The sequence below is a fragment of the Cetorhinus maximus genome, chromosome 6, assembly GCF_964194155.1.
Source record: "Cetorhinus maximus chromosome 6, sCetMax3.hap1.1, whole genome shotgun sequence".
Classification (NCBI taxonomy): domain Eukaryota; kingdom Metazoa; phylum Chordata; class Chondrichthyes; order Lamniformes; family Cetorhinidae; genus Cetorhinus; species Cetorhinus maximus.
In genome coordinates, this window is record NC_135884.1 from 130952097 (window position 1) to 130976909 (window position 24813).

General features: G+C 43.1%; 1 protein-coding gene across 1 annotated transcript in view; it reads right to left on the bottom strand.

Moving 5' to 3' along the window:
• The window catches only part of pmfbp1 (polyamine modulated factor 1 binding protein 1), a 967668-nt gene that overhangs the window by 362156 nt on the left and 580699 nt on the right, over positions 1 to 24813 (bottom strand). Inside the window, exons 18-19 of the mRNA XM_078544531.1 lie at positions 7272 to 7355; positions 2396 to 2542 (exon numbers count right to left, since the gene is read on the bottom strand). Of these exons, the coding sequence (XP_078400657.1) occupies positions 2396 to 2542; positions 7272 to 7355 (231 nt within the window). The remainder of the gene's footprint in view (positions 1 to 2395; positions 2543 to 7271; positions 7356 to 24813) is intronic.

The window sequence follows — 24813 nt, forward strand, 5'->3', positions numbered from 1 at the left end:
AATGTTAAAAAGGTGCATTTATCATTCTAAAGTTACAAAAAATATTTCTGTGTACTAGTCTATTATTAATAACACATTAATAACAAAGAAAATAACACATCTGTTACTATGTTTTATTCCTTAAATCAGCAAATTAGATGCAGCCCTAATGTGTCATGAGGGTTTTCTCTATGAAATCATGGATTAATGGAGTTCACATTTATGTCATGATCCTGGACCAAGCCCCAGGTTTCTGGTACAATCCGGTGAGAGGCCAGTAACTTTTTGTTTAAAGTACACAAAATTTGAGATTCAAGATACTTGCTAAGAGAATAAAGACACAAAATTCCATAGGTTCTGAACAAACACAAGTAAACTTTACTATATAAGGTCAGAAAGATAAAACAATTTGCAATATCTATCTCATACTCTAATATTCAGAGTTAACATCAGGTGTGATCGAACACACCACACTGCACAATAAATGGCAGATGTGACCAAAACAAATTCCATGGATTTCTCAACAACCCACCCAGACGTCAGTAAACACTGTAAGTAACCAATCTCGTTGAAACTCTGTCTCTCTCATGAGGGATTCTAGTCTTCACCTTTGAAGATCTCAACTTGGAATTCTCTCCAAAAGTCGCTCCAACTTGGAATGCCTCAACAATGGCCCACCTCGCAGCATTTCAATCTTGTCTCCCGAGACTCCGTACCCTGGATACCAGAGTTTGCCCCCCAGCACTAACTCACAAGCAAAACTTCAGCTCTTCGGCCATTCCGAGCAGAACACTACTGCTCCAAAGGGTCACCTTCGCCCCAACTGCCCTTAGCATGCAGTCACCAACCTGCTGCTGCCTCCTTCGACTGCCAGGACTTCTCCTGAGCCTTCTTCATTTGTCAGGACTTCTCCTGAGCCCTCTTTGATTGCCATGGCTTTCCCTGAGCCTTCACCACTTAAAGTCTGCCAGCCGCAGCTGCTTTTCTGCTTGGAACCTCTCTCTCTGCCACTCTTTTTAATTGGGACCTCTCCATGTCCCCTCTCTCTTTTCCGACCCCTCCATACCCCCTCTCCCTTGGGGACTTCTCCATGGCCTGTCTCCTTTTTGTAACCCATCCCTGCCCTTTCTCCCTTTGGGACTTCTCTCTATCCCCTCTCCCTTTAGGACCTCTCCCTGCTTGCCGCCTGGGCCTCTTCTTGATTATGACGCTCTGCTCCTGGTCACATGACCCTGTTTTCATGCTGTTTTCTGTTTGCGCAGATGCACTGGGCCCGTCCTGGGCCCAAAGAATGCCAGATTGCACATGTGCTGCCCGCTCCTGGCCCGCGCATGCATGAAACTCCCGAGGTTCATCAGGACTTGAAGTTCCTGACTTCTGCTCCACAAGGCAGCAAGTTGGATCTCGTAACAATTTCCCATTCTCAATGTCAATGCTTGTTCCAGATTGCCTTCAGATATCAATTTTAGAATGTAAAATGCTATCAAAGGGCAACTGAGGGCCACTGGGAAGTGTGCAGATAAATTTTGTTCTATGCATTATCCAGGAAACTAGGAAGCAGGTTCAGATATTTTAAAAGAAAAAGCCACACACACTGAATGTTAGAATGCAGGTATTTTGAGCCATTTGCTATGGGACAAGAGCGTAGCTATGCGACCTGCAGTTTTTTTTTTCTAGAACTTTGCGTAATGTCAGTGATGAACGCTCAGGGCAATAGTTACCATTAAGAATTTGTCCAAAGAACATAAATGAGGTTTAAAATTAAGATTCTCCCCATAAACGTACATTCCAAAAATATTTAGTTATTTACTTTTTTTTATATGAAAAAGCATTAAATCCTGTAACCATTTTTGGTAAATTTCCTCTTTATGCCTATCAGTTTAGTATTGATAAGGGTAGTTTGGGGTGAAAATTATGGTGGATCCCCACTCATAGAAATGTACATACTAATTTTACAGTGCTACAGTCACTCAAACATGGATGGGTACATTCAAATGAGGCAGGTATGATAGTATGACATCATGAGTAGAAATTCACATGACATGCCCAAACTTGTCAGAATTGTTATCCCTCACATCCACTAATGTGTCTTCTCATTTCCTGTATCTTAAGTTACATATTCAAATATTGACATTTCAAATGGAAGCACAGTGAAACATAGGCAATTAATAGATAATAGAAATCCTATTCAGATTTATCAACCAATGAATTTCAGGTATTCAGTTTTCAATTAATCACAGCACTGAATTTTCAGGAAGAATCTCTGTCCCATTTATCAGACGTCTGGTTGGTATTACTGCAATCTATGAGAATCAATGGGTATTTCCCTCCTTGCACAGGTGCAGCATAGGCATGTTAAAGTGAAAGACCATGAACTGAAAACAAAATCAAATACAGCTTAGAATATAACAGTGACCTCTGCTGTGGCTTCATGATGGCGTGTTCTGTACTCTTGCAGCTGTCTCTCTAAGCTGTGGACTGCCTTATCACTGATCACTCTCTCTGACTCTGCTGATTTAAGCTGTTGCCTTAGATGTTCAATCTGCATCTCATATTGAAAAATCTATTGTGATAGAAAAAAAAGAGAAAATTTATTACAGAGACACTTTCTCTCTAACAGGGAAGGCATCTTTAATAATTAGGACACAGTATCCTTAATAGATTCAGATACCAGTGAAGTAGAACATCAACAATGAAGCCTAAAATGTATGTGGTTCTTTGCAGTTTTTAGAAAAGAAATAATGATAATCTTGCTGTTCCTTAAACAAGGTAATTCTATATTCAACAACAAAAAATACTGCATGTGGCCTATGAACATTTTTTAGATCCAGAATGCATAAATTACTAAAGGGAAAAATTATGGAATTTAATAAACATTCTGACAAATATGTAATTTAATCTTTGGTTCAAATGCTTAGAAGTGATAGTTTCACATAGTTTTGTTCAAAAATATATTTTCAGCACAGCATACTGTCAATAATCATTTTATTATCCCAGAATATCCAAACTCCAGTGAGGTTATGATACAAATCTCCAGTCTGGTACTGCTGGTCTTATTGAAAAATTCTTAATTTACATCGGCATAATCCAAAAGTGGAATAGAACTATTTTGCTTTTGCAATATACAACCAGAACAACTGTTTATGCAATGCCTTGAACATAAAATGTCTCAGGATGTTTCACAAAGGAAATAGATAAACAGTTGCCAAGTCAAGGAGCCATTTCTGAACGTTACAATTTTCACTGGTAGGGGAAAGGGGGCGAGGTGTGAATGGCACAGACATGAAACATGAATCTGCTGGGCCATTTGAAAATAGTGCTGAGTTTAAACAGACCTCATTTCCGCTGCTCCAAAGACCCTAATTTGCAGTGTGGAGTCATGAGTTTATGGCGGAGATGTAAAGGTTCTTGAAGGATGAATAAAGTCTGTTTAAGTGTCATGATTTAAAGTTATTTAACCCCCAGCCCTTTAAAAAACAGCTGGAGTGCATTGATTGACTGGCCATCTGGTGCAGCTTAGAAAAAAAAAATCACCATCCATTTCTGGAGTGTCAATCAATTTAATTGCTGACATTTACCAAGGGCTGTTATTACAGCTGAGTCCATTATGAATGCTTGGCTGAGTTTCCAAGTCCAAAATCATTTACCTCAGCAGGGGGCTGAGTTCACATTTTGATTGACAGTTTTAAGGGGCAATTAAAGGATTTGATGTCTTTGATGTGGTTACTGAATAAGAAGTTTGTTTGTTTTACAACAGATTGACCGCTTGAAGGGATTTAAAATCTTTGAATGGGTTTCTTGAATGAGATTTTGCTCTGTATCAAGAGTGTATGAGTAAGACTCTATGAGATCATTTTTTTTCTTCTCCATATGACACCTGAGGCCTGCTCTTAGTGGATACTGGGTGAGTGGCTACAGAGGTGGCATGGGGGCCATGAGGTAGCATGGAGATGGTTTGAGGCAATGAGGTGGCATGGAGCAGGCATGGGGGTATGAGGTGATATTGAGGGGCAAAGGGATGTGAGATGGAATTCAGAGGGCATGGTGTGTGTTTGGGGATTGAAGGGTGAGGGCTGAAGTCTCAGAGAGCTGAGGCAAGCCTTCTAACCAGCCTGCACCAGCACTCATCTGCCCCTGTGACTACCTCGGAACTACCTTGAAGGTGGCAAGCCTGGCTTAATCATGCCCCGCCTCCCCGGTGGGGTACATATAAGGCCAGAGATCAAAAAACTGAATATGTGGGAGGGATGCAAGGCTAGGGGAGAATGCAAAGACAGTGTAGGGCAGGCTTGAGAAGAGTTTTTGTAAATGAAGATGATAATTTGAGTGTAGGGACAAGGAGCTAATGTAGTTTAATAATGACATGTCGACTCATGTCAAAGTGAAGCAAATTTTCTAAAAGCTGCAAAGAATTAAAGTCAGCAAAGATCATCTCAGTTAAGGAAATGAAAAAACTTTGAGGTAGATTTTGACTTTGTGAGATTGTGTGAAACGGGTGATAATGAATTGGCAGCATGTTTAACACAATTGCACAATTTTAAAATTTACCCCAGTAAAAGAACACAAGGATGTGAAAATAACTTAGTAAGGTACTGAAAAGACATGAAAACGATAGATAAAAATAAATATCTCCAACAATAATAATAATACTATTACAAGATATTTCTTATCTTTGGGCATTAAATTAGGTAAAATATGTGGCATTCTACATACGTACAGATCTTCAGCAGACTATTCATTCTAACACAGAGATCGCCTTAAATGATGTGGGAAATTATTCAAAGACATTTCAGTACCCCTTTGGACTCACGTTTATGATGTTTTCTTCAAAATGCAATTATATTTTATGAATTATTGGAATTCCAATAACCAGAAGCTTCTTCAAAAGTAAAGACTGCAGGCTATTATCTAGCCCATGGGGAAACAAAAAACTTAAAGGAGCTGCATCTTCCCAGGGAAGAGCTTGTGCACCAAGAACACTGGCTTTCGTCAATTAGTATTCCAAGCTAAGCTCACCCTTTGTTTGTTTATTGTGTCCCAACTGTTTTCAACCTGGATTCTAAATAGGTTAACTCTAGACCCTTGACAAAGAATTTTGCAGAAAAAAAAATGTACATGTAAAATTCCTGTATGAAATTGTATGCTGCTGCAGATCAATTTTGACCCACCTGACTCTAGCCCTTTCTCCCTCCTCTGCCATCTCTGCCCAAAAGTAAACTCTCAGCTGTCTTCAGACATTATGGAACCTTAACTGTTCTAAAATAAATTAAAATTAAACCTGAGGCTTCAAAATTAGAACATTAATAATTATTTTCTCCGATGAAGACATTATATAGTGCAAACCCTTTAAATTAATTACACTGCATATTTCAAATCATGAATTTACGAGATTATGGGCTAAAAATTTTTTTTTTCCTTTTTTCAGCACAGGGTTCATAATCTTTGATTTACTCCCGTCCGATCCCATTGAGGCAGGCAGCATGCAAATATCCTGGTGCCTCCTCATTTGCCTGATTCTAGTGTTCAGCTCAGCGCGATCCATAATGTTATCTGGGTGAAAGCTCAACAGGTGGCTGAGTAGTATGCATGGTTATCACATTTTCCAGCTAGCCTGCAGCTCTTATAGGCAGCCTGCCCCTCTTAGAAGGGGAGCTTCACGCAATAGAAGTAAGTTACTGCTGACTGCCACTCCTGCACTTGGCTGCAAAGAGAAGCTGAATAAATGGAGCATCAGAGAAGAGAGACAGAGCTCCCAGGTTCATGCATGCAACGTGGGGGGTTGCAGGAGGCCCGCAAGGAAAATCCTCCAAAGGGAATAGGAGAAGGTGGCAAGGGAGGTCAATGAAGTACAATGACCTCACATGGGTGGTCAAGGTCAGTGAATGCAATTCATACCCAATGCACCACAAAGATCTCATGCTGCTTAATGCACAAAACCTCCATCTTTACCCATTGACATGTGATGCCCACATAGCCATATATGTGCAGTTGATGGCTCCCTGAACCATTGGGGAATCCTGCTATACTGGCAATGCCACATGCCCGTTCATCCTACTTCTCTCTAGTTATAGAGAGAAAATGATGAACTTGGCTCTCCTTGTGTGCAGAGATCCTCTAGGGTGGTGATGTACAGCATTCCCTATACTATCTGATGGCATAGAATTTTACAGTGACAGTGACTTTGATGGCCCCTGGCAGTGCCGTTTTTGTCCTGGTGTGAGGCTGGAGGTCCAGTTGAAAGAGTTGGCACAGTTCTGTGACTACGCCCTTCATTAATCTCGGGAGTTTCAGGCATTGCTCCTGCGTAAGGTGGAAGCAGGAAAAGTGCTTCAGAAAACATGCAATGAGTAGGACCTTTTGTGGACAGTCCTCCTCTTTCCCACCTTGTGCAGGGCTTCCCCTCTTTGCAGCTCCTGCAACTACAGTCCCCTTATCTGTTGCAACCTTTCTGTGGACAGGTCACCAAATTCTATGGGGAGACTCTAATTATTAAGCTTGTTCTTTTAGGCACAAGGACACTAATATGCATGTTTTAAAAATGTTGACTCAAATTGTGTTTAAAATAAACTAAAAAGTTCACTACTGTACCCCAATGTAACCATCAAATGGTTTTGCATAGTTTTTTAAAAGTCATTTTCAGTAATTTAAAATTGGGTTACTCACAGGTGGTGATTGACAGGTGATGGATTGACACTGTGATTAAAAATGCTAATTTTTTGAGATAAACCCATTTTCAGTTGTATTAATCAAATGGTACCAAGTTAGGAATCTTAAATGTATCAAGGGATATCTTATGAAGCAAAATTTAAGAAAAAATTCCATTTTAAAGCACCTTCTGATTATGCTGTTTCACGTCAAATTTTGCATTCGGCGACGCACAATGGCAGATATCCGAAGAAAAAGAACACTTCTCAAAACAGGTGCAAATTGCATTCGGTACAAATTGAGTTTCTGTGATCTTTTGTGCTAGTTTAAAAAAACACTGCACTAGATTGGCAATTGTGCCCAAAGTGGAAATTCTACACCCCCATGTTCACGTTTATAATACAAACTTCCTATGCGAATTTTCCATGCTGCAATTACATCCCTCCGCCATTATGCATACCTGTACAGTATCAATACAAATGACTAAAATAACTTGAAAATACTTTCTGAAATCAAACTAATTCAGCTCTACTTGGCAACTGTTCTGTGCATAAATGTGCTACTATTGTGATAAATAATGCTCTTTTTGGGCTAAGCTCTGAAACATTTATGTCAAAGCTGTGTTGCAAGCCATGCATAACACATACCTTTCCTTCGGTTGCATTAGCTTTGTCCTGCAAGTCAATCTTTTCATTTTTCAACTCATGAATCAGGTCTTCTTTTCTTCGCAACTGAAGAAAAAATGTGTAATGCACATTTATTAAGAATAGTATGATTGGTACAACAAAAGTCACAGCAAAAGTTAGTTTTCTTTGCTGCTTTTTAATGCAAACCTTAAAAAATGCAATATCAAAAAGTAAATTGAAATCCATACACAAAGAAATGACTTATATTTCTGTTATACCACCTGCCTTTCACTTACGTACAGCCTCACCACAATACACTAAATAAGGAGCAACAATGGGATAATTTGTGATCAATTTGATTGAATCAGGACGTGCAGCTTCAACAACACTCATCTCTTCTTCTCCTGCCTGTAAGCCATATGATGTAATTTTTGGGCTGGGGAGGTGGTCGGGGCTAAAAAATAAACACTCAAGAAGCTTGACACCATCCAAGACAAAGCACACTGCTTGATTAGCACCCCATCCACAAACGTTCAATCCCTCCACCACCGACGCACAATGGCAGCAGTGTGTATCATCTACAAGATGCACTGCAGGAACTCACCAAGCCTCCTTAGACAGCACCTTCCAAACCCACAACTGTTATCATCTAGAAGGACAAGGGCAGCTGACACATGGGAACATCATCACCTGGAAGTTTGCCTCCAAGTCACTCACCATCCTGACATGGAAATATATCGCCATTCCTTCAGTGTTGCTGGGTCAAAATCCTGGAACTCCCTCCGTAACAGCACTGTGGATGTACCTACACCACATGGACTGCAGCTCACCACCACTTTCCCAAGGACAATTAGGGGTGGGCAATGAATGCTAGCATTGTCAGCGATGCCCAAATTCCATGAACGAATATATATATATATATACACATATATATAAAGTTCCTTACACTACATACAAAAGAATCAGATGTATGTAAAAAAAAAAATCTTGGGATATAGGCATTGCTGTCAAAGCTGGTATTTAATGGCCATCCCTCATGGCCCTTGAAAAGGTGATGGTGGTCTTCTTGAACCACTGTAGTGCTTGCAGTGAAGATGCTTCTACATTGCTGTTAGGTAGATAGTTCCAGGACTTTGATCCATTCTCCATGAAGGAACATTAGTGCATGTAGAATGGTGTATGGTTTAGAGGAGAACTTGGAGGTGATTGTGTTCCCATTGTTACGGTCTCCATAGAGACCGATAGCTTTTAAAAAGAGATTCGCACTTCCAGCTAATAGCTGAACTGATGACACAACAAGATTTCACATTTTAAGATATTTACTGTAACAAATAGATCAAAAACACTATTGACTAAATACTATTTTTGTAGACAACTTATACTTCAAAATGCAGAATAGAACTTTTAACACAACCAAAAACACACTTCACAGGTATACATTATGTAAGTAAGACTGGGTATTAGATTTTAGTGTAACCCAACCATTTTCAGGTTAATTTCATGTTACATTCATTGTAATGAGCTAACAAGGTCAACACACCATTTTGTGCTAACACTGAGATAAGAAGCCATTTTGATGCTTTTAACCTTTTACAACAAATTAACCCAAAAAGTATTACAAAGCAGTCACTGACTAGCAACAGGTGATTTCGTAAGAAGGAAGTACCTCAATTACTCTGGTAATTGAGAGATAAGTAATTAATAATCAGTAGTTAATTAGAAGTCACTTTTCTTATGAGGGAATTAAAGTGCTGTAACAGTTGGGAAAAAATGGCATAAGCCTTGGACTCCCTCCCTTTCAGGAACACACACTGTCCTTGATTGCTGAGTCTGTCTTAATGAATGACACTCCTGTAAAGACATCAAGATAAGATACATAGCTTAAAGGAAGGCATTGTTCTAAGTTTAAAACAATGTGCGTAGTTAGCTAGAACCAATGGAGTTAACTCATCACATTATTGACGAATTATAGACCAATTAGCCATTTCCAAAACTTGGCGAAGGTGGGCTTACAATGTCTTTTAAGTATAAAAATCAAGGTTTCAGGAAGCCATTTTGTTAGCATGTTATCCACGTATTGCGTGACCAGCGAGTTATCTTCAATTCACATCTTTGGCCTGATCAACCAAGGAAAGTTGTGGGAAGTCTGTTTAATTGTTAAAGTTAAGCTTTCTCCTCTCACTGTTAAATGAAACCTTGCTTTGTAACATCTTAATTTGTTACCTTTCTAGCTTTTAAGGCTTAATAAATCATTTAAAGTGTTCGTTCTTACCGGGTGGTTAAGTCTTGTAGAGCCTGATGATTTAATTCAAAATTGGGGATTTATTGCAAACAACCTGTGCCCCATAAATTAATCTAGAGTTACACGGTCCTTTAAGTAGACCATTCAATTTTCCTGAAATCAGTCCAAAATGGTTCTTAGCTCCCGAAGGTTTATTTTAAATCTTTTCCTTTCCCAGCCTGGAAAATTTTAACTCCAGAACTGTCTTTCACGGTGCAAGTTTTCCTGGAGACTTCTCCCTCTAGCTAAAGCTAGACAAATCTTCTAGCCTTGTGTTAACTCCTCATGAATTTGGTCTTTTCACTTCCACCCACATTCCTGCATGGTGAACCATAGAGATTTTTGGCTCTCTTTCTTTCCCTGACCCAGGCAGACTAACTGTATCTGCGAGTTTTCAGGGACACCTTAGAAAAACCTTCCCCTCTCAAAGCCCATTTCCATGGCAATATTAATAACTTGGACCTTGTACCAAGGGAAAATTGATGAGACCCCAACTATCTCTCATCTTGCAACTAAGTGAACAATTTAATGCACAACTGTGTACAACCTGACATTTTCAACACTTTTCTGGGACTTTGGAGACTCAGTCTATCTAATATAAGCACACAGGCTACCGCCATTGTCTTGAAGTGTAAACACATTGCACCTTCTTCCCAGTAAAAAATCTGGACTTGTTTAATTTATAACAATCAAACCACCCAGGCTTACTGTTAGGCAGACTTCAGAACAGGTTACATAACCCCCTTCATTTTACCCTAAATTTAAGACACAGACCCAAAATATAATTGTAACCGTATAACTTTAATACCATGCACAAAACAAATAGAAGCATAGAGACTAGAATGAGGCCATTCAGCTGCCCCATTGAAAGAGTTGCTGCTGCCCTTGTCCTTCTTGGTAATGCAGGTCACGGGTTTGGGACATGCTGCCAAAGAAGCCTTGATGACATGCTGGAGTGTATCTCACAGATAGTAGCTGCAGTGCGTACTGTACACCATATGTACAGGGAATGGGTGTTTAAACTCATGGTTGGGGTGCTGATCAACAGTTTGGATAATGTCAAACTTCTTGAAATGCACATATTCAAGCAAGTGGAGTATTCTGTTATACTCCTGACTTATATTTTTTATGTGGTAGAGAGTCTTTGGGGATTCAGGTAAGCTACTCACAATAGAATAACAAGTTTCTGACCTGTTATAGTAGCTAGGTCACTTATGTGGCTGATTCTGGTCAATGGTGATCCCGACAGGATGTTGATGGTGCAGAAATTTGGCGATAGTATGGTACTAGCAACATCATTGACTATTAAGGGGAGTTGATCTTTCAAGTACAGTTAATTAGGCTCGGATCCAATGCCAATTTCAGTTATGGAGCTTGAAGGCCTACTAAGCAGCTCTTACCAATATGGTAGGTGGCACCCCTCTCGAATGGAGTGAGCGTGCACATGTCATCTGCCATATTGGGCCCTGGCGCCTGATTTTTGCCTGTAAAATTGGCACAGTGTGATCCAATTTCTAAGTCAGTGACTCCTGTCAGCAAGAGAGCTATTAGTAATAGTTCAAGGAGGATGTGCAGGAGGGAGAGGAGAAGGGAGGGAATTATGATATGGAAAGGGGGAGGGCCATAGATCATATACAAATCATTTCAAAAACGCACTGAAGAGGGAAAAATAAGGAAAGACTTGCATTTATATAGCACATTTCATGGCCATTAGGCATCTCAAAGCACTAGAAAGCCAATGAAATACATTTGAAATGTTGATACTGTAGGAAATGCGACAGCCAATTGGGCACAGTGAACTCCCACAATCAGCAATGTAACAATGACCAGATAACCTGTTTGTTGTGATGTTGAGAGATACACTGTGGCCAGGACAAGGGGATAACTCCCCTGTTCTTTTTATGAAATAGTTCCATGGGATAAGAATATAAGAAAATAAGAAATAGGAGCAGGGGTAGGCTATTTGGCTTCTTGTTCCGCCATCCAATAAGATCACAGCTGATCTGATTATGGCTTTAACTTCAATTTCCTACCTGCCCCCACAATCTTTGACTCCCTTGTGAATCAAAACATCTGTCTAACTCAGTGTCAGGGGCTAAGACTTTCCTCTATATTTTTATCAAATATATATATCATCCTGGCTGATCCATAATTAAAAAAAAAAACTGGACAAAGGCTTAAACTAACTGAAGCCATGACTGGCTATGTCTCAGAAGGAATTTCTGGTCTTCAGACCAGCGGCAACCATGTTATCTCTAAAGAGGTGCTTATGCCCCTGTGACTGCAGAGATCAAATCCCAAGGAATCGTGCAAAGACCCTTTACATTTCCAGGGCCAGGCCCCTGGCAACGGAGATGATCGTCTGTGAGGACACAAGGACCTGGAATCCTCTGTTATTGATGGCTGAAACATTAACCATCTCAAGAATCCAGACCAAGATTATGCATCCTTTCTCCAAGCCAAAGTGGAGAAGTGGGAGTCATGTCACATGACACCTCCCCAAGCTGCTAGAACCTGTAATATTGCCTTGTGGAGCTGAAAAAAGGCAGACTCCCATTTTCCATCTAGCAGGCAGCAGCAGAGAAAGGGCTCTGCCCAGGTTTTTAAATACCTGGCTCCCCACTTACACCGTTTCGTACTGGAATTTCTGAACATCTGTACCAGTGCCTACAAGACTAAATCATCTCTGTGCCTATCCCATTGAGGAACTCATCTCCACTGGAAAAGGGGACTATCCAGCATCCGTCTTCAGTCTGCTGACTCTGTGAAAGAATACACCATTGGACTTTGATTCTGGACTCATGTGAAACAATAATTCTTATCTTCTCTGTGGTCTTTGCGCTGTACCTCTTTCTTTCCCTCATCCCTCTCTTATTGCCTCTCAGTATCTATCCTGTCAAGCCCCTTCAGAATCTCATATGTTTCAATAAGATCACTTCTCATTCTTTCAAACTCCAATGAGTATAGGCCCAACCTGCACAACCTTTTCTCATAAGGCAATCCATTCATCCCAGGAATCAGCCTAGTGAACCATCTCTGAATTGTCTACAATACAACTATATCCCTCCTTAAGGAGACCTCTGGATGCAGTACTCCAGGTGCAGTCTCACCAATGTCCTATACAGTTGAATAAGACTTCCCTACCTTTATACTCCATCCCCTCTGCAATAAAGGCCAACATTCCATTTGCCGCCTTAATTACGTTCTGTACCTGCAAGCTAACTTTTTGTGATTCATGAACAAAAACATCCAGGTCCCTTTGTACAGCAGCATTCTGCTGTCTCTATTTAAATAATATTCTGCTCATCTATTATTTCTGCCAATGTGCACAACCTCACATTTTCCCACATTATACTCCATCCGCCAATTTTTTGCCCACTCATTTAACTTATCTATATCCCTTTGCAGTCTCTTTGAACTGGATTTCCATGTAGAGGTGAGTAGTGGGAGTTGGGAAATTTCCTGGTTCGGTGTGCCTGCCTCATGAAAAAGTGCCTCGAAAGGTGCCATTTTTGGGTCTGGGGGTGGGGGGGCAGGTGCATACTGGAATCAGGCCTGACGTCCTTGGAAGCAGTTTGGAGGTGGCCATAAAGGCTGCTGAGTGTCGAGTCAGGCTGGTTAAAAGGCCCACCTTGGTGCTCTGGGACTTAGTCCCAGTGTTTTATTTAATATTAGGACCTATAGCCCTTGTTGTGATATCACTTTCAGGGAATATGCAAATGAGGATGTAACCAGGATGTAAAGCATTATGTGACCAGCTGCTAGTGGTCTGTATAGGAATTGCAAATGTGCTGTCCTTGTGATTAATAGTTGCTGTATCTCTGCTGAGCCATCCTGTAATGTACCTTCAAATAAACTAAACCTATGTGTAATTTCCCAGTCCTGGTGTGAGATTGATGAGTTTGTACAAAGAGGACATAGAAACACAACATGATGGCAGCCATGTGAATTTGAAGACCACAGGACTAGCCACAGACAAGATTTGATGCAATACAGAGGCTGTATGTACATTGCCCCTCAGGGTTTCAGAGGCTCTCTACATGAGGTGCTTTGCAGAACAGTGAGTATTTGAATTGTGGAACAGCCAGATGGGTGGTTAATGGGAGCAACAAGCCAGTTTTGAATCTGGCAGTAAAAGCTGCAGAGCCTCAGGTGCCATTCCGTGCAAAAGACAGACGCATGCAAAACTGGAAAAAACCTGAACTGCAGCCACAAAAAAAAAAGGAATAAAAAAAAGAGTAGAGAGGTTACAAATTGCATGCACATCGGGTACATCTGTAAAAGACAGGTAACATCAGCAAGATGATCAGCAAATTCCTCAGCATGAATTGGAAGGCTACGGAAGTCCTCTCCGAATTTATGCTGTTCAGATAAAGGATGGCACTATGCTTTTCAGATTTACCTGTCACAAAACCGGAGAGGCAAGCAGTGAAAATAAAGATAGCCATTGGAAGTGAAGGGTTGCATAGAGTCAACACTTTTGGCCTGTCTGAGGAGGATCAGAAGGACCCTGTTTCTGATCCTCCTCAGAAGAGGAGCATGCTGGAGGACCAGCTTCATGTAAAAGTGAACATCAGGATTCATTGTCTGGAGCTGATGTGCTACAGACAGTAGCCACAAGTATCAATTGATCAGTAGTCAGCAGATGTTGTAATAAGGGCAAGGACTGCGATTTTTCAGAAGCTGAATGGATAATGGAGCTGGTCATAGCTTCAATGCTGATTCAAACTTTCCAAAAAGACCTTTTGGGAAAAAAAAGATCATGATACTGACACACTGCTAAAAGATGGCAGAAAAATATGAAGCCATTGTGGCTGGACACCAACACCTGCAGCTACCAGTATTGGCAGAGTAGCTAGGATGCAGGAAGCAAGCAAGCCATGTGGGAAGTGTGATCTACAGCAGCTACTGTGTAGCTGTCCTGCATTCCAAGATTTTTGCAAGGTATGCATTACAAAAGGACATTGGGTTTGCCAGATAGGAAATTTAGTTCTAGAGGTACGACCAGAGGTTACAATAAGATACAACCAAACAAGAGTATATGCAGCATACTGGCAGCAACAACAGGAAGTGTGCCAGAGATCTGCATAAGCACATACACAAGGTTAGCGTCCAGGCAGATGAGGGTGAAGATTCAGAGTGTAAAATTCTTCAACCGGAAAGCAAACAGGTCTGTGAATGTGACACAACGTGTGGATGAATTCAAACAGTTAGAGGCATTTGCTATCATCAGCATTATTTGCCTAAAGAAAAGCAGCAAACACACGCTCACAGCCAAAGTCGAAATGGGTGCAAGTGCAAACATCTTACCAGTCAGAATCCTGAAGGATATGTATCTGGATCGTTGGAAATCAATAATACAACCTACAACAGCCAAACTAACTGCGTAAAATGGGTCACCTATTCATTGCAAATTGAAATTGAAATGCAGCTACGGCAAGTCTGCAACGGAAACCATAAGTATTTATCTGGTGGACACAAACAGACCAGCAATAGCAGGGTTACTGATGCGTATGGAACTCAGCATTGTGACCATACACAAGATCACTACTATACCAGCTGCAGCAGAAGAGGCCAAGAATAGTCTAATTGAATAGTCCATGACCTACAACAGATAAACCCAGACGGATATGATGCTACAGAAAACTTCAGAGGTGATGCTGTACTACGCCTCAGAGAAGAAGCAATTCGGTCATAGAGTTATACAGCACAGAAACAGGCCCTTCGGCCCATCGTGTCCATGCCAGCCTTCAAGCACCTCTCTATTCTAAACCCATTTTCCAGCACTTGGCCCGTAGCCCTGTATGCTATGGCATTTCAAGTGCTTATCTAAATATTACTTAAATGCTGAGGGTTCCTGCCTCTACCACCCCCTCAGGCAGTGTGTTCCAGATTCCAACCACCATCTGGGTGAAAAGAATTTTCCTCAAATCCCCCTAAACCTCCTGGCCCTTACCTTAAATCAATGCCCCCTGGTTATTGACACCTCTGCTAAGGGGAAAAGTTTCTTCCTATCTACCCTACCTATACCCTTCAAAATTTTATATACCTCTGTTAGGTTCCCCCTCAGCCTTCTCTGCTCTAAGGAAAACAACCCTAGCCTATCCAGTCTCTCTTCGTATCTGAAACGCTCCAGCCCAGGCAACATCCTTGTGAATCTCCTCTGCACCCTCTCCAGTGTAATCACATCCTTCCTATAGTGTGGTGACCAGAACTGCACACAGTACTCCAGCTGCAGCCTAACTAGTGTTTTATACAGTTCCAACATAACCTCCCTGCTCTTATATTCTATGCCTCGGCTAATAAAGGCAAGGATCCCATATGCCTGTCAATCTACCCTCCTAGATAGTGCAGTGTGCACAAACAGAAGAAGCTTAAGAGTTAGTTTGACATGGAGTGTAACGTCATTATCCGTGTGTGCATTAGCACACCGACTGGTGTGGTTCTATCACGTGCGTACTGAAAAAAGATGGTACAATCTGGGTATGCTTGGACCCAAAAAGTCTAAATCTCATTCCTAAAGAGATGCCCATACAGGATTCCAGCATGAGAGGAACTGAACCCCAGATTCACAGATGCAAAGGTTTTCTTCAAGTTGGACAGCAAACATGGACATTAGTTGGTTCATTTGGCAAAGCGATCTCAAGAAATCACTAGTTTCAGGAGGCCAATCGGAAGATACTGCTTCCAGAGATTACCTTTTGGTTTATCCATCAGCTAGGATCTGTTCCAGAAGCATATGGACAGAACCACAGAAAATATTCCTGTATGTGTAACCATTGCTGATGATATTGCAGTGATGGGCAAATCCAAAGAAGAGCATGACGTAAATCTGCACTCACTGATGGCAGCAGCTCGTTGTGAAGGACTTGCCTTCAACACTAAGAAATGGCAGGTGAACGTAGGTCAGATTAACTTTTTAGTTTCTTTTTATACAAGTTTTGGGATTGTTTCTGGCCCAGGCAGACTCAAAGACAGGACAAAGAGGACTTGCAGAGATGCCTCGGATTTTTCAACTTTTGAGTACCACACATTTGCTGATAAAGCATCATCACTAAGAAAGGTTTTGAGGAAAGCTGTTCCATATGTATGGCAGGAGGCCAATCAACACATGTTCGAGCCACTTAAACAGGCATTATTAGAAAGGAAATGTGTTTTACAATTCTACAACCCAAGAAAACTCGACGCATCTCAAAAAGGGTTAGGAGCGTGCATCATCCAAATTGGCAAACCAATTGCATTTGGCTCCAAAAGTCAATCGCAAGAACAATCCAATTATTCGAACTTAGCATGAGACAGTCACTTTGGTATTCGGTGTCACAAGATTTCACGTACTTATTTAATAAATGATTCATTGTGGAAATTGACCACAAACCATTGGAAGTGATTTGGCGCAAGCTACTGACGAGTGCACCACCAACAACGACTTCTGATAAAAAATACACCGTCAGTTTTAATGTCAGTTACAAACTGGGTGGCAAAATTACTTCAGGCACACCAAGCGGGTTACCAAATCCAAAAAAGACTGCGGATGTTTCCCTAGACCTACAAGTAGATGACATAGACATCGAAGTAGAAGATGTACTCAATGCTGATCTGATGAGTTTTGGTCAACACAAACATAACCTGTGGTGGCCTAGACAAATAGGGAACCCACTTAGTACTAAAAGGGTTAATGGAGAAATTGAATTAAATGCCTAGGCCTAAGAGAAAAATACTGCAACCTTGAAGAACAATACCATCTTGTCTGACCACTGTTGTAGGATGAGCCCTGAGACATTCCATGTTGTTCTTTCTCAGGCCGAATGTAATCAAAGTTGTGATAACCAAGTGCATAGGCACTGCACCTGTTGTGGTGGGAACGGAAATTAACTAAAACATGGATTGGTCAGTTAACGTATGCAAATAAGCGGATTGAGATGTGCAAAATTTACTGATTGGCTGTAAAATGCTTTTAAGCAAGTGTTTGTGTATTCTGCTTTGAGACGGTACAATAGCTCTCGTTGTATTGTTCTCCCTTGTGCACAAGTAATAAATGGGGTTTCTACGTATTAATGATGCCTTGGTGTGATTAATCTCCGACAAACCAACTGCAGAAGGAAACAGATGACTGAAGGCATTATGGAGCGTTATTGTAGAAGATTGGCCTGACACAAGAAGTGCCAGACACCCTCAGATGTTTTTGGCTATACAGAGACAAACTAGGTATTTCAAAAGACATAATTTTTGAAAGGAAAACTGGTGCTTGTATCTGAAGCTCTTCACCAGGACATATTGTCACAATTACACCAGGGGCATATGGACATAGAGTGATCAAGGCACTTGGCAAGGAAACTGTGTATTGGTCAGGGATCAACAATGATATTGAGAAGGCAGTGAGGATGTGCGAAACATGCCAGTGTCAACAACTACAGCAACACACAGAACCAGTACTCACCCTCACAAGATTCCATCATCCCTTGGTCTAAAATTGCAATAGATTTAGTCACTATCCACGGTGACAACTTTCTCCTAGTTACTGATTACTTTTCCAAGTTTCCAATCATCAGACAATTGAATCAAGTGCATCTGTGGCACGCACAATGGGTGCAATATTCAGTTTGGTCAGTACACCTGAAGAGATCATATTGGGCAACAGGCCACAATACACTGGCAGACCTTTTAGGGACATGTACGCTAAATGGGGCATAAACCATGTGACAGCCTCGCCACACTATTCCATATCCCATGGCCTTGCCACATGAATGGCTTGCACCGTTAAGGCATTAATCAGGAAGTGCTGGGAAGAAAACAAGATCTCAGTATTGCCAAGTTACACTAAAGAGCAACTCCTTTAGATATGGGTTTATCATCACTAGTGGAAATCATGTTCAGAAGACAGGTTAGGACAACCTTGCCAAGCTATCACCTGCCGCAGTGCTCAGAAATACAGGAGAAATGACTCAATAAACAAGGGAGAATAAAGATGGCTCACAACTAACATGCAGGTGCTGAACTGCCTAGTCTGCCCATAGAACAAAAAGTTCAGGTCATACATCCCACCCAGTGAACCTAGTCACCCATGGAAGTTTCCAAATTGTGCTTTAAACCTAGATCCTATGCGGTCATAACACCAAATGGAGCTGTTAGGGAGAAACAGAAGTCAGCTAAGGGAATTGTAGACTGTATAACACTGAGCACTCTCTAAAACACATCCACAGCTGAATTCGGAAAATGAAAACAATCAACACTATGATAATACACAGGATGCCAATGCACCAACAAGCCACGAATATCTTAGTGATCAGTCTACAGCATAGGAAGGTCATACCATCATGAGATCTGGGAGGATTAGTAAGCCATCCATATGTTATATAGATTCTTGAACTCTTAAACAGAGATCTCTCTTTTGGGTAAATAGTTTTGGCAACCGCCCTACTGCGCATGCATTTTTATCCTTAACGTATATAATGTTATCTTGGGGAAAAAAGGGGGTGTTGTGATATAACTTTAAGAGAATATGCAATTAAGCAAGTAACCAGGCTGTAAAGCAGCATGTGACCAGCAGCGAGTACTTTGTGTAGGAATTGCTGTTGTGCTGTCCTGGTGAGTAAGGTTGCTGAATCTCTAAAATAGATCTGTCTGTTGAGCCATTCTGTAATGTAACTTCAAATAAACTTAACCTATGTATAGTTTACTAGTCCTGGTGTGAGAAACACAATAGCTCTCACCCCTCATATCCTACCCACCTATTCCCCGTCCATGCCAACTCATGGTTCCCACCCACCCCCAATTGACCCTCATCCCCTCCATGCCAAACAATCCCCTTTCACCCACCCCAATGACCCCATACCCTCCATGTCAATGCATAGCACTTTCATCACCCAGTATACACTCTGTGCAGAACCCTATGTAACAATGGCAAGTGTGGAAAAGCTTAGCGAACCTGGACCTCTATTAATCTGTTGAACCAGGTGCACACAAGGGAGAACATTGCTTGATTTTTCTTTTTAGATCTATTATGTCAATGACTCAACATCTATTTACACAAGGTAAAGAGGTGTCAAGTGCTTGTAGTTTCTGCTATTGGTACTTCAAAGGACTGGTTGATTGACACTTGCATAGGATTGTGGTGAAAGCAGGTTTTTAAAGAAAGTTATAAATGGTTGCTTTTTAAGCTTTTCCACGTGTTAATCTTACTGTAGGGTTCACTGGCTCTGTACTGAGTGTATACTGGGTGAATGGGTATGGAAGTGCTATGAGTTGGCATGGGGCCATTGAGGGTGTTTGGAGGGTCATGGGTTTGTATGGAGGGTGTGGGGCAATTGGGGGTGGGTAGGGACATAAATTGGCATGGGGGCACTGGGAATGGAGCGGGAATCCTGGAACTGGGTCCCCTCTGGCATTTGAAAAGGTTCATGGAGTCTCCCTGAGTGGCCCAGGCGGAATCCAAACTGAGCATCAGTGAGCAGGCTATTGCTAAGCAAGTGCCGCTTGATAGCACTGTTGGTGACCCCTTCCATCACTTTACTGATGATGGAAAGTAGACTGATGGGGTGGTACTTGGCTGGGTTGGATTTGTCCTTTTTTTAATGTACGGGACGTACCTGGGCAATTTTCCACATTGCTGGGTAGATGTTAGTGTTGTAGCTGTACTAGAATAGCTTGGCTAGGGGCGCGGCTACTTCCTTGATAATGGATTCCAGCATTTTCCCAATGACAGATATTTGGCTAACTGGCCTATAGGTTCCTGCTTTCTGTCTCCCTCCTTTCTTGAATAGAAGCGTTACATTTGTGGGTTTCCTGTCTTCTGGGATGCTTGCCAAAGCATAGGGAATTTTGGAGGATTACAATCAATGCACCCATTATCTCTGTGGCCACTTCTTTTAAGATGAGAGGATGCAGGCCTTCGGGTCTAGGGAACTTGCTAGCCTTTAGTCCCTTTAGTTTTCCTCGTACCTTTTCCCTAGTGATAGTGATTGTTTTAAGTTCCTCCCTCCCTTTTGCCGCTTGATTTTCTATTATTATTGGGATGCTTTCTGTTTCTTCTACTGTGAAGACATATATAAAATATTGTTCAAAGCCTCTGCCATTTCCTTGTTTCTCATTATTAATTCCTAGTCTCAACCTCAAGGGACCAATGTTTACTTTAGCTGTTCCCTTCCTTTTTATCTACCTGTAGAAACTCTTGTTTTAATACTTCTTACTAGCTTACTCTCATTCTAATTTCTCTGTCTTCATTATTTTTTAGTCATCCTTTGCTAGTTTCTAAAATTTCCCCAATCTTCTGGCCCACCACAAATGTTCACAGCATTGTAAGCATTTTCTTTCAGATACCATTCTTAACTTCCTTAGTTGGCCATGGATCGTTCATCCTTGTAGAGTTTTTCTTTCTCAATGGAATATATCTTGGTTGAGAGTTATGAAACATCTCCTTAAATGTCTGTTACTCTTTCTCTACCATCTTAACTTTTAAACTATTTTCGCAGTCCACTGTAGCCAACTCTGTCTTCCTACATTTTGTAATTGCCCTTCTTTAAGTTTAAGACATGAGTTGCAGACCCAAGTTTCTTCCCCTCAAACTGAATGCGAAATTCTATCACGCTGTGATCACTCTTGCTTACATGATCCTTTCCTACTAGATCATTAATTATGTCTCATCACACATTATCAGACCTAAGAATGCATGTACCCTGGCTGGTTCCAGAATGTATTGTCCTTAATACACCCAATGAACTCAGGCTCCTTGTCAATTTGTTCTGTCTAATCTATACGAAGATTAAAATTGCCCACAATTAATTTTTTAGTATCATTCTTTCATGGGATGTGGACATCGATTGCTAGACCAGCATTTGTCACCCATCCCTAATTACCCATTAGAAGGTGGTGGTGAGCCGATTTCTTGAACTGCTGCAGTCCATGTGGTGTAGGTACACGCACAGTGTTTGTTAGGGAGTTCCAGGATTTTCACCCAGTGAAGGAACGGTGATTTGGTTCCAAGTCAGGGTGGCGTGTGGCTTGGAGAAGAACTTGCAGGTGGTGATGTTCCCATGCACATGCTGCCCTTGTCCTACTGGGCGGTAGCGAATGCAGGTTTGAAAGGTGCTGTTGAACGAACCTTGGTGAGTTGCTCCAGTGCCTCACAGTGCATATGGTACACACTGCTGGCACTGTGGCCAGGATTTTCTGTGCCTGTTGGCGTCGGACATGTTCGGTGCCGTGAGCAGACAAGATAGTGAGAAGGCCAGAAATCAGTTTCATGATGTCGTGAAATCAGTCTGTGACCGTCCGCTCAGACAGTCGATGGCGGCTGCGTTCCCTGCCATCAGATGTTGGGAACCTCACTGTAATACATCAGCATATTATTATAAGGCCGGCCTGCCAGACTCGATTCCCTGCCCCTCCCATCACTGGATTGTCTGCCCACATCAATGGGAAAACACGATGGTGCAGAACACGTCTTGACAACTGTGATGTGCAGAAGTCAGGACTTACTGCCAGGGCCTTGCTCGCATCGCAGATATCCAAGGAGCAGAAGATGCTGGAGCCAGACAGCAATGGGGTCCTGGAGGAACGTCATGGTATACTGGGTGGATTCTCATGGATATGGCCCAGCTGCGAAAAGTTGGAAAGTCACCGTTGACGGTCTGCTCACAGTGGATGATGGTCAAGGGGGTGGGTGAGGAAGGTCTAGGATCGACTGGGAGAGGAAGAGGTGTTGTGGGGTGGTGGGGGGGGAAGCAAGGTTGAGCGGGGGTGTGGGAGTACGGGGGGAGGAGAGGTTAACTGGGGAGCAGATGGCGACTGGGGAGGTAGGTGTCAGGGAACAAGTGCGGGGAGGAGTGCAGAGAGGGGAGGGAGTCCGGTGGGGGGGGGGGGAGCGGGGAGGAAGGAGTGCGGAGAGGGGAGGGAGTCTAGGGGAGGGAGGAAGGAGTGCGGAGCGGGGAGGGAAGATGGAGTGCGGAGACAGGAGGGAGGAGGGAGTCCAGGGGGAGGGGAGTGCAAGGAAGGAGTGTAGAGAGGGGTGGGAGTCTGGAGCGATGGGGAGGAAGGAGTGGGGATGGGAAAAGGGAGTCCGGGGCGGTGGGGAGGAAGGTGTGAGGAGAGGGGAGGGAGTCTGAGGCGGTGGGGAGGAAGGTGTGCGGAGTGGAGAGGGGAAGGAGTCCGGGGCGGTGGGGAGGGAGGTGTGCTGAGAGGGAAGGTAGTCCGGGAGGGGGAGGAAGCAGTGCGGAGAGGAGAGGGAGTTCGTGGAGGGGAGAAAGGAGTGCAGAGAGGAGAGGGGGTCCCGGAGAGTGGGAGAGAGGAAGGAGTCCGGGGGGTAGTGCCAAGAAGGGATGGAGTCAGAAAGGGGGAAAGAGTAAGACCGGAGGAAAGGACAAAGGGTGGTGGAAGATGTAAGGGTGTCCATGGCTGCCTCCTGGGGAGCGAACTGAGGGTGAGCATGGTATGACAGAATGGTGAGAATGACTGAGGGCAGAGTGAGGCAGTAGGGAGGGAGGGTGAGGGTTTGATGGTAGTGGTAGAAGGGACAGCGAGGATGGTTGGTTGGGACTTGGAGGCAGACATGGACCCAGGGGGAGGGAAGAAGGAAGTCGAGGAGGTGAATGTGGATGGGGGTGGGATTTTCAGGAAGGATGGGAATGTGCACGTTCACCTGGACCTCCCAGAAGGAAAAGCGTTGTGGCTGGTAGGTCACAGAGATGGAGGTGGAAGGTGATGCCAGGGGTTCAACAGTGATGGGGGGAAAGAAAATGGGTGACATGGGGAGGGGGAGTGCAGGAAAAAGTGAATCCAGACCATGCTGTCCAAATCGAAAGTGAAACGACAGTCGTGGTGGGTGAGATCAGCTGATGCGTGGGAGTGTGATCATTGGGTGGGCGGAGATGCAGGTCAGCTCAGATGGACAACTGAAAGCGAACCCCAGCAGGCAGCATTCATAATGCTGAGTATGATACGTGAAGGATCTGTGTGCATGGGAGAGTGCTTGCACGAGGTTCGAAAGACCCTGCCCCCCGCCCAACACACACACACACACACAAAAACGCCCCTCCCTCCAGAATCACTCATTGGCCAGCTGCTCCCTCTGCGGTGACAGAGGACGAGGTTGAGGGACTCACAGGCAAAGGGGACTCGGAGGGAGAGGACAGCCTCTGAGATTCCTGAGTGGATAGCCCCAGGGCTGTCCAGCTGCTGCTCCTCCTCCCTTCGGGTGCCAGGTGGCTCCAGAATGATTCCTTGAGGGGAAGGAGCACCTGGAGGGACGTCGAGGTGCCCCGTTTCCCTCTCACGTTGCCACTGCAGGAAGTCACCCATGGCTCCCGCGATGGAGTGCAGGTCTGCACACATCTTTGCGTTCTGCTGCACCAGGGTCTCCATGGCATCTGCCATCCTCCCCATGGAGACCTCCATACATGCACATGTGGGCACCACTTCAACAAAGAGCAGGTGGATGCACTCCTCTAAATCGCATGCCACTCTGCTGAGGGCTTCCAACAGTTCTGCATGATGTTCCCAGATCTTCTGCTGACTCTCCAGGATGAGTTGGAAGGCCAAATCTGGAGGCTCATCATCTGACTATGACCTCACCATTACTGAGAAAGCTTTTAATTCCAGATTTATTAGTTGAATTTAATTTCCACCAGCTGCCAGGGTGGGATTTGAACCCATGTCCCCTGAGCCTCTGGATTATTGGTCCAATGACATTGCCACTATGCCACCATCACCCAATTGATCAATCTTCCTTTAATTTTTTGGTATTCATAAATTCATTAGTATGCAAACGAGAACTGATAAAGAATCAACTTGAATTAGCTATCACATTATAGGGTGTAATTTTACATTCTGGAGAATTCTGCTGGCTGGCGGGATAGCTGGCGTGATTGCTGTTGGGTGGCAGGATGGCTGAACATGCGCGATCTTCCGCTGGTCAGCTCATTAATTATGTATCTGCGAGGAGCTTTGCGAATCTTGTGGCCAAGTGGGCAGGAAGTTGCCTGCCCGCCACTACCTCATGGGGTTGAAGGTCCTGCTGCCAGATTTAAATGGGACCCAGACAGACATTCACTCAGTGCAGGCCGGGTGCTCCATATTACTTCTGCAGAGTCCTTGTGGCTGCAGCTCATACTGGAGAAGCTGGCAGATATGAGCAACCACATCCCAGGACATACGAGGGCACCTTCGGCATTGCCTTTCAGTCAAATCAAGATAAGAGCACCGCCAGAGATGCACCCATGGTCGGGCCATTGCTCCCTGTTGCAGTGGTCCATTTTTACAAGCAACGTGGCCTTCTAGAGGTTCCACTGC